The sequence below is a fragment of the Vidua macroura genome, chromosome 16 (genome assembly GCF_024509145.1).
Source record: "Vidua macroura isolate BioBank_ID:100142 chromosome 16, ASM2450914v1, whole genome shotgun sequence".
Lineage (NCBI taxonomy): Eukaryota > Metazoa > Chordata > Aves > Passeriformes > Viduidae > Vidua > Vidua macroura.
Genome location: NC_071586.1, coordinates 11,691,756 through 11,708,214, shown reverse-complemented (window position 1 = coordinate 11,708,214; position 16,459 = coordinate 11,691,756). Strand labels below are relative to the sequence as shown.

Sequence of the window (16,459 nt, the reverse complement as noted above, 5' to 3'; positions counted from 1 at the left end):
CACAGAGACCTTCTATGCTTCTCTCCTATGCATGGTGAACGTTGAGTTTTCTTTCACTTCTGAACCTTCACCTGGCCCATTCCTGATGCCCTTTTCCTCCTGAACTAATGCTCCTCTATCCCTCCAACAGTGACAACTGGCCCACCTCCCTGTCCCCTCTGTTGTCACCAGCTCCTCACTGCAGTGACTCCAGGCAGGAGCCAAAGCAGCTGATGATGCTTTTTTTGCTCGGCACAGAGACTGCCATCACCCTCAGGCTTCACCCAAGTGCCTGCTCAGCCAAGCCTGCCCGGCCCCACCTAATGACCATCCATTACCTGCTGACACACAAAGCCTTTCAGCCCAGCTCCTCTTCACTTTGCCCTACCTCTTAATTCCAGCTTTGGCCAACACACCCATCTGTCTCCAACCTACTGCCTCAACACAGGCCAAGTGTTTTACCCCCTTCAGCTGTTCCCTTAAGAAACTCTACCACTTGAAATAGGGAATTAAAGCCAACACAACCCCTAAAAGCTCACTGGCACAAGGTACTACCTTTTTAAAAGCCCCAACAGGGAAAAGCAAAAAGATGAAGTATTGATGTAAGGGGTTAAAGCAGTTTATTCACAAGCAGTCGCACAGGGAAACCATGAAGGGATATTTCACAACCCAAAGGAAGAGAGGAGTGTCTCTCTCCAGCACTTCAAGACAAGTCACGGTGTCTCCAAGCCACAAGTGGCTTTGCTCAGCATCACGACTGCAGGCAGGTCCGTGCTGAGCTGTCAGTCCTTCTTGTGCTAACACAGACAGCTCCTGATTGTGCACAAAGACAGAACGCCTGGGTCAGGAACAGACACACAGTCTGAGCATGGCACCGACCTGACAAACAGCTCGGACAAAAGCTATCCCTGGAGCACATTCCAAGTGTCCCAAGAAAGCACCACAGTAAGGCTGAGATGGGCTCCAGGAGGCCAGGTCAGATGATTGCAAAAGCCCAAGGTGCCATCCCACTCGCCTTAGCCCAGCCTGCCTCCAAAAAACACAGCGCTCACCGCAGCGCCACAGCCAGCCGGGTGCTGCGCTGGGCACAGGCAGCAAAAAAACCCAAGGAAAACACTCCACTGAAGATCAATTCAGGCTCCAAAACGCTGACCATAGACCAGGGCAAGTCTGAAACCAGAAAATGCTTTATTGGAAAGGTACAAAAAAACCAGTCACTGCAGCTAAATTTACAGCAATAAATTACGTTGTGGCTGTCAAGAGAAGTAATGGACACATACACAGGGCTATTCGCCTTACAAACAGGAATCCACATTGCTTGGTATATCAATAATTTATTTTATAATAAAAAAGCAGCACAAAAATAAATATTGAAATGAAATTACTGAGTAACCACAGAGGATAGAATGAGCTGGTGATAAAAAACAACTTAAAACAGAAGACTTCTATCATTAAAAAAATGAAAGCAAGTATCCACCATCTACAGAAACACCCCAGCAGACTGAAATACAGACAAAGGAAAACAAATCCACATTACAAAAGTTTTTCGGTTTTGTTTTGTTTCTTTTTTTTTTTTCCTTTTTTTTTTCATTTTTTCCTTTTTTTTTTTTTTTAAATAAAAACAATCATGACAATGAAGTTTAAATGATTCGAGAGAGAAAAAACTGCCACCTTCTCCTCCTCCCCGGGTCTGAGCCATCCCGTGGCACAGCTCGCCTCCGCCCCAGCCCAGTGCCAGCGCCTCGTCCCTCCCCGCCGTCCCGGAGCTGCTGTGGCACCCAGGTCTCTGCACTTTGTGGTCTCCTCCTGGCAGACAGTAGAGCTGGGCAGGAGTAGAGACGCTGCCTTGTTTCAAAGGGATCTGGAGCTGCCCTGGAGGGAAAGGTTCCCCACTCCCAACCGAGAGCACAGCAAACACGTCTACGAGAACAGAGGTGTCCCTTCCCGGTCCCTGCGCGACGCCTTCGTCTTCTCCTGCCTCCCACCCAGCCCTCGGTTCCCACGTCACACTGCGGATGGGGAGCAACCAAAGAAAGGCCAGGCCCAGGGGAGAGGATCCCAGCACCCAAAAATCAGAGCCCCTGCTCCTCCTCAGCGGGGACGGGGGGACAAACTAAGAGGGGCAGAGAAGGGAGCCCCGGCATCCGAAGTACTGCAGCAGAGAGACGCGGGAGGTGCGGCTGCGGGGACGCGTCCCACGCCGCCAGCTCCCCACGCCAAGCTCGCCCTGGGTGTCAGGCTGGCAAGTGCAGGACGGAGAGAAAAAAAAAAAAACAAACAAAACAAAACAAAATAAAATAAAACACAACAGAAACAAACCGAACCCCAGAGGAATGCAACGCGACAACCCCAAGCTGGAGGGCCCTCCCCGGAGGAGGGTGGAGGAGCTGGGTCTCCAATGCGATCAACAGCTTTCGGGTCATTCCTCCCTCCACGTTACCTTGCAATTCTGATCCCTCTGTGGAAGTTTAGCCAGGACATTTCATTCTCCTCCAGGTCACCACCCAGGGAGCCCTGGACTGGCAATTTCTTTTAATAAAGATTTACAGTATCAAACTTGGAAAAAAAATTATTTTTTTTCTTTTTTACGAAAAATCTGTACGATAAAATGTATATAATTATATATTTATATATATATTTCTCTCTCTTTAAATATTTCCACGTGGTCCTTATGGATATCCAATATGGATTACCTACCATGGCTATGGTATCAACAGCTTTAACAACACCCAGGCCTCTTGTTCTTTATCGAGTGACCAGAGATTTAAGTGCCTACCAGCACTAAACTAGCAATCACTTGGACAAGCCTTTGGCACCCTTCCAAGAACTGGAAAAAAAAGAAATACTTGGCCACAAGGGAAGTGCCACATAAAGATATGTTTCTCAACTCATTCCAACAGCAAGAAGACCCCAGGAACAAAGTTCAACCTCTGTCCCCTCTTCAGTGAGACAGGTCTGATTTCCCCGGAGGGGTGTCAAGGGCAGCCAGAGGGTGTTCCTATCTAGCCAGGAATGTTATGGAGCTCTGGAGCTGTTTTAAAGACTGGAAGCATTTGGGCATTTTCAAGTCAACTGGCCTTTTTCATTGAAGTTTTCATTTAAAGCCCCAACAGTGCCAGGAGTCTCCATTTTGCCTGGTTTTGGAGGCACCTGTAAGGTCTGGGAAAGTGTCCAATGTCTGTGAGCTGGAGAACATGAGAGGACCAGGAAATGACCGTAACATCTTTCTCTTCCTCAGCTTCTGCTGTGGGAGTCAATAACTGGTACTGATACACAGGACATCGATCTGCCTGTTTGGAGATAGGGAGGGAATGGAGGAGAAATGAGGTAACACTAAGTGCCATCCAAACTCTACGTGTTGGAAAATCACTTGAAGGAAACTCCCTGCTCCCCTCCAAAACGTGTGGATCTGGCAGGGGGAACGAGCCTTCAGGAAGCATTTCACTGACACCCTTTCTGGCTCAGTAAAGTCACGGATGTCAGTGTTGGGGACTGAATGAGAACCAAGTCTGAGGTTTCTCTTTTCATTAACCTATTTCACAAAGGATCCTCCTGGGAAATCCAGAGACTCCGATGACAAGGTGAAAATAAAAAGAAAAAGCAAGCTAACAACTTCTTCCAAAGACAAGTAGGGCTTCACTAAATTTCTACCAACTTACTGCCACTCAAGGCAAGACAAAGCCTCAAACAACAAATTATACTGGGTGTCAGATGCCAGTTCACTGTCCTCTTTCCAACAACGGTAGCACTTATTATTCTCTTTCAGTCCAAACCACTTATGAATTCTCCGTGATCTTTGTTCCAGAGCCCAAATTCTCTAAGCTCTTCTCCTCATCTTAAAACCTCAGCAATCTCATTCTCTTCTCACCTGCATGACAACAGGCATCGTCCATTCCATAAGTCTCTGACCTGCCCTACAAAACACACAGTCCCTTTCCTTTCCTACTTCAAGAAGAAAAAAAAAAAAAAAAAACAACAATAAAACACACAAACACCAACATAGCTATTTTTTTTTTTTACAGTGACCTGGAAACATTCATTGTTTCATCACTGCTGCGTGACAGCAGAACCTCTCCTTTCAGCTTCCCAAATCCTGCCCACTGCCAAGCCAGAAATCCCTCTCCCAAACCACTGCTCAGAGCCAAACAAACGACTTCTCGATCCCAATTTCTGTCCCCTACACGCACATTGATTTTCCATCCTGCCCTCATTGTAACTCACCCACTTGCAAGAGAAAGCATCAAGTTTCAGGGTCACATTCACACAGGTTGTCTGAACACTGAGGGTTGTTCACTGTACTCTTTGGATCCCAAATTCAGCATCTGATGTGCTATGGAGAGGGAAAGACTCTTCCAAGCTCCCATCTGACCTCTCCACAGCCCTTCTCTGATCACCAAGGACTGGTGAGCACAGCTCTCCAGCTAAGGATGCTCACTGCTAACATACCAATGCTTTTGTCAAAGAGGAGACACTAAACTTCTCTCCTCCTGGCTGAATGCTATTGCCCTCTAGTTACACTTCAGTGCTTCAAAAACATCCTTCCAAAATCCTCTGCACAAACCCCTTCTCGTAGTGCTGATCCCAGCAGAACTGTCCCACCTTCTCTCAAAGCCAATTCTGCCTCCACCAGTAATACGTGCAGCATTTTTCCTCCTCATCTCCCCTTCTCCTCCTCACCACACTGCTCTTCACAGCATTTACTGTGCCTCCCTCCCTTCAGCTTCAGGTAACCAAGGAAAAAAAAAGCTGCTACTTCAAGACTGCGGATCATTTGGAAGAAATAAACTGCATAAATATACCCAATTCACAGGCACACCTTTGGGAAGGAGCTATCGGGAAACTTGGGCTTGGAATAAAGGAGGCTGCAATGTCGTTTTTTTTTACAGGCCACACAGGTAATGGGGCATATTAAAATATGCAAAATATATATTTTTCCATATTTTAACAGCATGGATTGAAAACAAAAGGTTATTCTTAATGGGTGTGGTCAGACCCAAGCATTTATCTCCATCATCCTCCCACTCCCATCCACTGTTAGCAGGACGAAATCAAACCCAAAAAGCCTATATTCCTGCCCTCATAATATCAGGTGGAAATGGGGAAGGTAGGGGAGACCCTTCTTACAAGGAGTAGGAGGCCACTAAAGGAAACTCTTTTTCCCATACATTCATCTCACATGATGATTTCTACGGTCCATATGTTTCCTGGCTCTTGAGCATCATTCACAAAGACTCTGCAGGCTCCTCAGGTATCTTCTCCCAGCTGGAAAGCTGCCCACAGCTGAGAGGGGTTTGTGGAGGCAGAGGGAAGGAGGAAGCAGATCTTGCAATTTGTACTGCATACAGAGCTCAAATCCTGGACACGAGAGGTTGATGGAGCCACTGAGTCCAGACAGAAGCAGCCAGTTAAGTTCCCTTTGCAGGAACCCTTTGGGTTTGTTTGTTTTTCTCTTTTCTTTTTTTATATTCTTCTGTTTTTTGCACTTTTGGAAGAGACTTCTTAAAATGCCAATTCTTGACGTGACCAAGGACTCCGGAACAATGCATAAGAGCCTTATCCCCTCCCCTCTGAAAGGCTGCTAGTTCCCCCCACCGAGGGCACTAGGAGGCTGCTGAAAACGGCACAGAACTGGATGAGATTTCGGCTGATTTCACGATGGTGATGACACTGGTGGTGGCAACTTTGGTCGGGGTAATAGGCCCTCGCGCCACAGTACGAGCAAAGGTCTGGAGTGCTTCGTACTTGGAGCGCAAGGCATCCAGCTCTAGCTTCATGCTGCTGTTTTCTCTGGCCAGCTTCTCCACCTCTTGCTGCAGCTCAACCCGCTGCCTCTCGAGCTCCTCTTTCTGAGTCACACGCTTGATGCGGCAGCTGGCAGCGTAGCCCCGGTTCTTCAGCGTGCGCCTCCGCTGCTTCAGACGGATGACCTCCTCTTTGGTGAGACCCCTCAGGTGCTGGTTCAGCTCCCGTACGGACATTGACACGAGTTCATCATCACTCAGCACTGGGGCATTCTCTCCTGACTCCTCCTTTACCTGCAAATACCAACAGCACAGGGGTAGCAGCAACCCGATGTGAGCGGATGCTCTGGGCAGCAGAAGGAGAAAAGGCCACCCCTCAACAACGTGACATCCCTACCTGGAAAATATTCCTGACGTGCTGTGGACAGCACAAACTCCACTAGAACATCTGGGTTAAACATGGCAGAGATCTGAGCCCTGCAGTTCTCTGGGTTAGACAGACAACTTAGATCAGAGAAAGCAGTGATTTTACATACCCACTGTGATCCCAACAGCAAGGTTTTCAAGGGGACAAATGTAAAGTCAGCTGAAGCCTTTTTTTGTGAAGTCCTTTGTCAGGACCTGGAATTCATAATGAATGCTAAAGATGACACCTTATCCCAGCATTATGCTGGGACACCAGTGCAGCATCTCAAAAGCAGAGTAGCTGCTTCTGTGCAGGGCTTAGTTCAGCATTTTTTGGTTTTTCGTTGAAGATTGCTCATTTGAGTCGTGAACAAAATCAGCCATGCTTGGCTTCAAGGACAGCCTGATTTGGTTTTGCTAGGGCACAGCATGTAGTAACTGAAGTTACATGAGAAAACCACCAAGTCCTTGCCCTTTCCTCAAGCACATTTGCCACCACCATTATTTTCAGAATCACAAAACTGTTTAGGCTGAAAAACACCACCAATATCACTGAACACAGAACTTTTAAGACACCATCCTTTTGTCTTTTCAGAGACTGCAGGACATACGGAATGAAGAGCCAAAACACTACAAAGAAATTTCAACCATGCATGAACAGCCCAGGCACAGACCACCATCAAGCTGGTATGTCTGAGGCATTTACTGTCTCATGGACCTGGGAGACACCAGCTGAACAAGTCCCTTCCCCAGTGCCTCCCAGTCCTGAGAGTAAAAGTACTTCATTGCCAAGACTGGGAGCACTGGTTTCAGGATGCTGCCAATACCTCCTGTAGTCAGAAGTCTCTTGGATAGCTGCTGGTATATGCCAGCCTCCATGCCATCCCAGAGACTTCAGGCCTCTTTCTGGCTAATGCCAGTATTCTTCTACCCTAACCTTTCCTGTAGACAGTGGGAAATTGTATCAGCACCCATTCCTAGGAGTCTCTCGGAATGAAAAAGAACAGTCACGTACGACCGGCACAGCACAGTTCTGTGACAGCCTCCCCAGCCACCCAGCACCACCCACTCAGCTTCTTCCCTACCTTTAATGCCTTGTTCGGTTTGGGATTAGTCGTCATAACCTGAGCACAGTCTTCCGGACAAAACTGCTCAGAAATTGCAACTGGAAAAACAAAACAAGGTTTCCAGGTTAATCGCAGAGATGAAGGCAGGAAGAAAATACCCAGCACACGTCCCGAACCCCCAAATGAACCACCATTAAAAGAAACAAGCACACAGTTGTTTGAAGCACTGGGATGGATTCAGATATCATTTACCCTATTCAGATAAGAGAAAGAGAAATTTGTGTTGACAAGTGCATTGCTCTTTAACACCAAGACCTCGTATTTTGCTGTTAACCACACTAAGATGCAGCAGAGAAGACAGAGCAGGGAGGAAAGAAGGACACCCACATTCACCTGTAAACAAGAGTCACACTAAGCATCACGCACCACCTTGCCATGTGCCACCCCTTCCCAAGGGGAGAATGAAGCGTGGCCTCCAAGGCCCCGTCACTGGCTCACCTCCCTCTGGAGGCATCCCAGACGCTCCAAATGGCCTATTAGGGACTGAATTACGAGTTACCTCTGCTCATAAAAGGCACTGAAAAGCCACAAGACAACAACTCCCTTCATTCTCATTTTGATGATTATTAGCTGGGCTCGAAATTGAGCCAGCAACCCAGAGAGAAGCTGCCTGGTTTGTAACCTGCTTCCAGTGCTGTCCCCACCCAAAGGAGACGCTACCAGAAAACCCAAACAACAGAAATAAAAGCGCCCCGATAACAAAGCCGGGAAGGAGTTCACCTCTCCCAACACACCAAGACTGCTGCTTCCCAATCCTCCAGCCCCAGACTGCGAGAGCAGACCTGCTTGATGTTTCTAGTGACGTGGAGTCATGTCCATCAACAGCCAGCCCGTCCCCTGCCATGACACTGCCCTTCACTCTCACCTTAGGCAGCGACTATACCCCTCCGACCAGCGCCTTGCAGAAAATCCACCTGCCCGCACCTCCACCCAACCCCTTCACCCCGTGGTCCGGTGGTACCTACCCTGGGAGAGGCACCGGCAGCCGTGCCACCATCACAGCCTCTGCTATGGCTCCCCAGAGGGGAGGGGTGAGGCTCCGGTGCCCCCGATGCAGGGCGGCTTCGAGGGCTGCACACCCGCGGCACCGCAGAGCGCTGCCTGTCTGGCGGGAGTCCTCTCTCTCCCCCCACCTTCTCCAGCCCAGCCCAAACCCTCCCCATTTCCACGTCTGCATCGTGTCACACATCCTAATCATTCATGAAAAATCCAGCCAAAGCATCCCAAGCATGATTCCCTTCTGATAGTTGCCATGGTGACCTTGGGAAAGTAGCCAACCCGGAGACAGTCACCATGGAAACAGAGAAGCCCAAAAGCAATAATGACTTCAGGTCATGTCTGTGCAAAGACATCACGAGGTCGTCGGAGAGTAAACAAACTCATTCATATCTGCAAACAGGGGTGGCGGGATTTGGGGGGGGTGTGCAAAGGTGGGGCATGGGGACCAGTGGGAGCCGAGTGGGTGAAGGTGCTGGCTCAGCCCGTGCTGCTGTCACTTGAATTTTATCAGTCAAGGCACCTCATCATCACACGACTTACATAAAAATCAAGATGAAGAGCAGGAGGGGGAAAAAATAATCCTGTAATTGCAGAGCTGCAAGATACTATCCTAGATATTAGGGAGTGTATTTAGGCGCCTCCTCTATTTTTAAGCCTGAGACAGCACAGCTCTCCATGTCTGGAGGAGGGACAAGGACAGCCGCACAGCACACAAGCCAAGATGCTCCGTGATGAATGGACCACTTACAGCAACTGGTGTGCGCTGCATTTTCTAGAGCATCACCGAGTCCTTCCCTGCTCTCCTCCAGCACTGAGCCCCACCCTGGGCACACCTCCAGCCACAGCCCCTTGTCTCGCCAGGACAGGAGGAGTGGGCAGGGCACGGGGCAGGGGGGCAAGTCCCAGCCCCTCTCAGCTGCCTCCGACAGACGGGGATGTGCCCAACCTCTGTCTGCGTGCTCTTCAGAGCCCGAGCTCCTGCGAGCACAGGCACCTCTTCAGACCCCAGCATTGCCCCTTTCACCGTCCATCGCTTCCCCTCCACACCAAGCATTTGCTGCCCACCCCTACCTCCCGGCCGGAGCCGCAGACGTAGGCACTGGCAGCCGGGGGGGAAGGAAAAAGCTCCTTGTCTTGGCCAAGAGGTCTCGGAGCGGAGGAGCGCAGAGGCGCTGCCAGTGCGTAGAGGAAAGGGCCGGCAGCCCCCTCCCTGCAGAGGCGCAGCCGGGCCGCAGGCAGTTGGTGCCATAGTTATGCAGTGAGTCACCAGCTGTTTACAGAGTTTGAGCGCTCACATTCCCACAGCATCAGAAACTCTTCCTTCCCTCGGCGGCATCCCCCCTCCCTCGCCGCCCCCATCCCTACAAGGGAAGGGGCGCACTGGCCGCTCGCCGCGCTGCGAACGCCGGAAAAGGAAAGGCAAAAAGGAGGGGGAGGCCAACGACAGCCCCGTCACACCCACCAAAAGGCACAAAAAGCCTTTTGATCCTCACCCAGCGCGTCTTCAAAGCGTTTTGTGCGCCAGCCGATGGAAAAACTGAACGCGGCCACTTGGCCGCGCGGAGATGGAAAGAAATGTAAAGTATCATGGAAAACCGAGGGGTGAGGTTGCCTCCAGTGGGGGTCAGCGTGAGGGCTCACCTGCCACCCTGAGCAATGCTCCAGCTCTGAGTGATGAAACCCTGCTGGTCACCTGTTGCTCCATGTCACCAAAGCAACAGCTCCTTACCCTGCACATTCCTCAGAGGACAGCACAAGCACTTGGCTCAGCGTCTTCTGCTGCACACCTGTCTCCCCCCACACCATAACACCCCGAATGGGCCAGCATCCCTCAGACACAGGCTGGGATCCACTCTACTGCACCAGGGGCCATGGCCAGAGCTGTTGCTGACACAAATTAACGAGGAGATTCAAGGCACCATCAGGAATTGTGATGCCAGACCCTCTTAAAAGAAGGGTGGGAGACTGTGGGCTGGCCTGACCCAAAGGGCAAGATGTCATAGAGCAAGTAGAAACACTCAAACAGGCTCAAGTCTCACACTCAGATATGAGTGCAAGGGTGAGTCTTATCTCTGCACTAGGTGAAGGCACAGGTGTGGTCCTGGCTCCGCTCGAAACTGATACAACAACACTCGCAATCCTCACCAGCAGTCCTCCAGGGCCTTGGGCCTCATCTCATCTACCAAATCCTTCCCATCAGGATTATTTGGGACTATTCAGCTACCAGCAAGAAGACACTAAAAATCAGCATGTCATCTCCCTTACATTTGTTACTTACAAAGCAAAACCCCGCAATGAAATCATAAACCACTCTGCAAACAAGTCATACCCAGCAGCGTTCCCTAAACATGCTGCACAGGGGTCTTCTGGGATCCTGCCTGCGATTTGATTATTAGAACCCTTTTAGTCTTTACCCTACTCCTGCCCTTCTTTCCTTAATTGCATTTGCTGCATCACATCTAAAATTAGGAGCTCAGCTTTTTGGAACAAGGACCGTGCTACATCCCTGCTCTGTAAGCAGTACGACACATTTCGAATGCCACATCAATAAAGCAGCAAGTAGTATTACACCAACTGTGAGGGGAAAAAGCTTTTCCAGAGCAGCTCCACGCTCGTATTTACAGCAAGTGTTTTGACTGTGGGTTACATAAAGAGCCCTTGTAATTCTGCAATAAAGTTACCCATTGACAGCCTTGCCAACGCCCTCTCCCTCTCTCAGACAGCTCCTATGCCTCCTGCAGCATCCTCCCAAAAACCTGGAAGTCTCCAGCTGACATCCTAAGTCTGACAGTCTCAGCTTAGAGCATTTAGAGATCCCAGTTCCTTTGCTTTGAAAGGGAAAGGCAGCAGAAAGCCTGACTCAGGCAGAGGTAGGACAGAGCTTTCCACACAAGGCTTGCAATTAAGGAAGAAAACATGCCAGAGTGAGACTTCAGACTCTCCACGCTACAGGGCTTTCCAAGCGCATTACACATTAAGGAATTACTATAAAATCACTGCTGACACCCGACAACTGCAGATGAACTTGAATTTTAGAACTCTTTCTACACTGAAAGACAACCCCGGCCACAACATGAGTGCCTGGCAGACAGCCCTGCTGGTGTTTAGCTTCCATCCTCACACACATACAGCAAACTGAAAACATGCAACCCTCACCTTCCGCCAGGCCAGCAACGACTTCCCGAGGGCAGAAAAACAGCGCAAGGTTCAAGCGGCGACGGGGATCTCTGCCATCACGTCTCAATTCGGCACCGACAGCTACGCAGGGAATATTCTACTCATTCCCAAATGCAGCCATTTAAATCCTAGGCAGCTGTTTAAATTTCTCGTTTATCCTCAAGTTTTTCCCAGCTCCAGAGCGCTAGCCAAACGGATGTGCCTACCACGGGTAACATCTGAGCTGACAGGTGAAGGCAACTACAGATGCTCAAATCCTCATCGCCGTGCCTCTGCCGCTCAGAGACACGACACGGATTTCCAGCACATTGCAGCATGGTAGGCAGAGCACCATCCCTCTCCCCATCACTCAAAAAGCCATTCTCCTGCTCTGACAACCTTCACACATCCTGTAAGGCAGACTGACGCTTGTCACTCATTTGTAATGAGAGCGGGGAGGGACGGGCTGGTGGTGTGAATCAGAGAGTAGAGAAGCATATGCGAGGCAATATATTTGACATGAAGAGAGAGAAGACACAAGGAGGGGGTGAGTCACTGTTTACTGTTCTAGAGGAGCTCCACGCAGCCCTCGCCCAGCTGGCCAGCTTTCCATTTCCCTTATGGATCGGAACCAGCATCCAGCAGCAAAGGGGAGATTCAGGAACCTTCAGAGCACATTTGAGAGCTGCCAGGACACAGCTCTCTGAGGCGCTCTCTGGGGAAGCCTGGACATGGATCAGACAGTCTTCAGTGGTTTGGTAAACAACCTAGTCAGAAGCTGCAGAGAGCCTGTGGTTAGGGAGCAGGGATATGGAGCACCAGGCGGGTATGTCTGTGTGTCACCTCTGAAACTTCACGGAGGAGGAGGCTGAAGGGGAAAGGTATGCGACAGCCAGCCCTGGTACTGACAAGCTTACAGCACTTTTTCCATCACGTGCTTGTAAAACGCGGTGACAGAGATATACTGGAATTACACCTCAGCATCACCAGCCCAGAGATGCAGCTCCCCAGCCGGACAAGCTGAGCCACCAAGCAACAAATAACTTTCTTGGATGCACAGCCAGACCCTGGGGCAGAACTGGGATTGGGATTCCTAACTTTGCTGCTCCTGACCCAAAGTGCCAGCCATCAAGTCAGAGATCTTCACTAACTGTAACAATGGAACATAGCGGCATCGCTATTTGGCATCCTGCAATATTGCAAAGCAGTGGGATCCACTATGCAGCCTGTCCCTCAACGCAGGAGCACAGTGCCAGGGTAATTGCTCTCACTACTGCCTTCCCCCAGCCCTTGTTCTGATGGTCACAGAGCACTGCATTGCTTGTGCTTGCTTCATGCTTGGAAGACTCTCTGCCCAAGTTTGAAGATAGCCTCAAACAATAGCTGAGACAGAAGTGGAAATTGCCTGTTCATCTCTACAGGGTGCTGAGCCTGAAACTTCCTGATAATTGAAAGTGCTAGCACCGCTCAAGTATTTCACAGCTGGATGTTTACAAAAATGATCAGCGAGCGAGCTTATCCCGCAAACCCCAACTGCCGCAGGGGCCAGCGCTCCCAGCTGTCCTTTCTTCACTTCCCAAACATCTCACACAGCTAGAGATTTTCAATACCAAGTCCTGCAGCACATTCCATGCCATTAATCATCTTCCAATCCTGATGGAAATCAGAGGGTATCAAGCTGATCTGTATTTTTCCCTTTCAGGAGGCACACAGCAGTACTGAACTCCATGCCGCAACAGATTGCCGAGACGGGCGACGGCGCAGAAATGACATAAAACATGACAAAGCACGCTGTCCTCGACAAGCAAGCAGGGGGAAAAAAAAAAATTCTGCCTCTGGTTCAGAAACAGTTGTGAAGCAAGGCAAGAAGCTGGCGTAATACAGCCGAGAACACCTAACAGGGCTCAAAGCCCTGTCAAGCTCAGAGGCCGCAGAAGCGGGCAGGGTGTCCTGACGGCCGGAGTCACCGTGTGCCCAACCTTGCGGCAAGCGGCCCGTGGCCTCTCGCTGCCAGCGCCGGGTCCGGCAGCCCGGCCGGGCGGGAGCGGAGTTAACTCCGGGGCCGCGCAGCCCTGCGCGCTGCCATTGGGCAGCCGCGGCGTCCATCAGCCCGAGGAAGTGACTGCACGAGGAAGGCTTGAGGAAGGCTTCTCCGCAGGCAGCACCGCGGACACACACGGAAGGAGAAGGGGGAAAGAGCGGAGGGACGCACGCTCCTTTCATCAGCGAGGAAAAAAAAAAAAAAAAAAAAAAACCCACCAGGTAAATTCATTCGCTGCTAAAACCCCGACAGCACCCACGGCACGAGGCGCTGGGCTGGGGCGCAGGGCTGCGTCCGCCACAGGGCTTACAAAAACTGAAAGTGCAAGAAAAAGGCGTGCAGCTTTTCAGGGAAACACTCAGCTCTCACTGGCTCCCTCCACCTTCCGCAGTCCCAGCTCAGCTTTAGGCACGCTAGCAAAGGAGGGGGCGGCCAGGTGAAAGCGAAAATGGAGGCCCTTCCCTTTTCTGTAACAACTTTGCCCAAAGGGGGCTCGTTCCTAATTTGAGACCTCATGGCCTGCTTTCGGCAGAATCTGTAAAATAAATCCTCCACGGAGAAACCCACGAGGGAGGGGAACGGGCTTTCAGCCCGAGGAAGAAGAGGAGGAGGAGGAGGAGGAAGGAAACAGACCCTGACACACTGAGAGAGTTTGGAGATCTCAGTTCCCGTCGCTCGTGGCCTGGATGTTTCCCCACCTTATGTCGCTGCCGTCACGGGGAGGTTGAAGAGGTTCCCCCCACCCACCTCCTCACTCCTGATTAAATCCCCAAACCGTCCCGCACCCACCAGACAGTCACGCGGCAGTGCCCGCTCCCGGAATGTCACCGTCCCCTTTCCTCCCACGGCCAGTCCCTTGGCGGCCGCAGAGCGCCCCGTTTCCAGGGCGGCCCCATGCACACGCAGCCCTCCCTCCCACAGGCTCTGGGACCAGCCCGAACACACCGTGCACCTCTCCCTCTTTCGACCCAACCAGCAGCTGTGCTCAGCAGAGATAAGCCCCCCACCCGCCGCAGCCCTGACCCCCAGCCCATCCGATGGGCAGCGACGCGCCCGCCTGGCATTTCCCGGTGGCGGCGGCTGCTGCTGCCCGATAACCCGGGGCGGACGGCGGATCACGAAGCCGCCACCACGCCCGGCCACCGCCGCACGCCGCGGCCACGCTGCCCGGCCCCGGCTGCGCCCCGGCTCCCTCCGTACTACAAAAGCTGCTATTTTTAGTCGCCGGAGCGCGCGGCGTCACAACAGGTTTCCTCACATGTATTTTAAGAGCCATTCAAAGGCAGAGGCAGGCAGCGCGCTCATCCTCGGGGGGAAGAAAAATAACAACAAGAGACAGGGAAAGCATCGCCCCGGCAAACACCCAGTGGACCCTCAGCCCCGTGTCCCCGAGGGTGCGGGGGCGCTGCCAGCCCCGTCCCACGGGGGTTCAGCGGTGCCGGCTCCGCACTGGTGCGAGGTGACAGGGAAGCTGTGACGGCGGGGCCGTCGCGCCTCCGCCCCGCGGGCGCTTCGGGGGCCGCTCGGCGGGGACGGGCGGAGCTCCCCGAGCCTCCTGCCGCTCCCCCGCGGCGGGGCCGCCGCCGCCCGCCCCGAGCCCCCCGCCGGGCCCCACGTGCGCGCCCGGCCCGGCCCGGCCCGGTGCGAGGGGCGGCGGCACCACGTGCCCGGCGCGGTGGTGACTCAGCACTTTTACCTCCGCCGCCCCGCCCGCCCGCGCCCAACCGGACCCGACCGGACCGAGCGGGACCCGGGCCGGACCCGGGCCGAGCCGCCCCTTCCCCCGCGATCGAGCGGCAACGCGCGGCCACCCCCCCTTCCCGGCTCCGACCCACCCCCCCGCCCCCGCCCCCTCCGCGCCGCGCCCGGGCGGCTCCTCACCTGCGTGCCGGCGGGAGCGCCCCGTGGCGGGGGCGGCGGCGGGGGCGGCGGGGGCGCGGGGGCGGCGGCGGGGGCGCTGCGCGGCTCCCTCCTCCCTCCCTGCCAGCGAGTCCCGCGGACAACAACAAGCGCGGGGCGGCCGCCTCCCCCCCGCCGCGCCGCCGACCAACCAGCGCCCCCGCCGCTTCCGGCATGGCGCGTCACCGCGCGCGTCACCGCCCGGCCCGGCCCGCCCGCCGCGTCACCGCCGGGACCGCCCGCGCGGTTCATTCATGGGGAAGGGCGCGGGACGGGCGGGGCGCCGCTGCCGGCACGTAGTCGCCCCCCTTCGTCCCCGTCCTTATTCTCATCGTGATCCTCATTCATCTCCATCTTTCTCCCCATCCTCACCCTGATCCTCATCCCTCTTTTATGTCCCCTTCATCCCCATCCTCATCCTCTACACCACGCCCCGTGCCCCCGCCCCGCTGCGGGGCTCGCCCCTCTCCGGCAGCTCCCTACCACCCGCCAGCTCCCTTCCACCCGCATCGGTCCCGATGGCGAGGGCGCAGCGTGGCCGGGGTTTTGCACGCTCACACACGGGTGTGTTTTATACAATCATAGAATGGTTGGTTAGGGAGGGACCTTAAAGCTCATCGCGTTTCAACCCCCCTTCCACTAGACGAGGCTGTTCCAAACTGCATCTAAACTGGCCTTGAACACCTCCAGGGATGTGGCATCCACAACTTTTCTGTGTGACCTGTGCCAGTGCCTCACCACCCTCATGGAAATGATTTATTTCTGATTTCTAATCTAAAGCTGCTCTTTGTCAGTTTAAAGCCATTACCCCTTGTCCTGCCACCACACACATGCCCCAGTCAAAAGTCCCTCTTTAGCTTTCTTGCAGGCTCCCTTCAGACAGGGAAAGATGGCAGTAAGATCTCCCTGAAGATCTCTTGTCCAGGCTGAGCAATCCCAATTCTCTCCTTTCCTCATACGAGAAGTGGTCCATCCCTCTAATCAATTTGGTGGCCTCCTCTGGACTCACTCCAACAGCTCCATGCCCTTCCTGTGCTGAGGACCCCAGAGCTGGACACAGCACTGCAGGTGGAGTCTCATAGAGCAGAGCAGAAGGGTAGAATCACTTCCCT

General features: G+C 53.0%; 1 protein-coding gene across 6 annotated transcripts; it reads right to left on the bottom strand.

The window, feature by feature from the left end:
• Positions 1-582: 582 nt before the first annotated feature.
• Positions 583-15,426, bottom strand: MAFK (MAF bZIP transcription factor K). Of its 6 annotated transcripts, none has more exons than XR_008439610.1 (3): positions 7,211-7,290; positions 5,145-6,014; positions 583-3,269 (listed from the first exon to the last, which is right to left on the bottom strand). XR_008439610.1 is itself a non-coding variant. In XM_053991926.1 (3 exons), the coding sequence occupies exons 2-3, from the start codon at positions 7,244-7,246 to the stop codon at positions 5,580-5,582; spliced, it is 471 nt and encodes a 156-aa protein (XP_053847901.1). In that variant the 5' UTR covers positions 7,247-7,290; positions 15,330-15,426; the 3' UTR covers positions 583-5,579. The 6 variants fall into 6 exon arrangements, 4 of the variants coding, with proteins under 4 accessions (XP_053847901.1, XP_053847900.1, XP_053847899.1 ...); XR_008439611.1 differs by having other exon boundaries at positions 583-2,218; XM_053991926.1 differs by adding an exon at positions 15,330-15,426 and having other exon boundaries at positions 583-6,014.
• Positions 15,427-16,459: the final 1,033 nt, after the last annotated feature.

Bases quoted from the DNA above. Each gene is read 5' to 3' on its own strand.
- MAFK (XM_053991923.1), bottom strand. From the start codon at position 9,956: ATGGAGCAACAGGTGACCAGCAGGGTTTCATCACTCAGAGCTGGAGCA. The intron at 7,291-9,892 runs GTGAGCCCTCAC...TTGTTTTTCCAG, and splicing joins AGCATTGCTCAGGGTGGCAG to TTGCAATTTCTGAGCAGTTT. The intron at 6,015-7,210 runs GTAGGGAAGAAG...TGGTATTTGCAG, and splicing joins AACCGAACAAGGCATTAAAG to GTAAAGGAGGAGTCAGGAGA.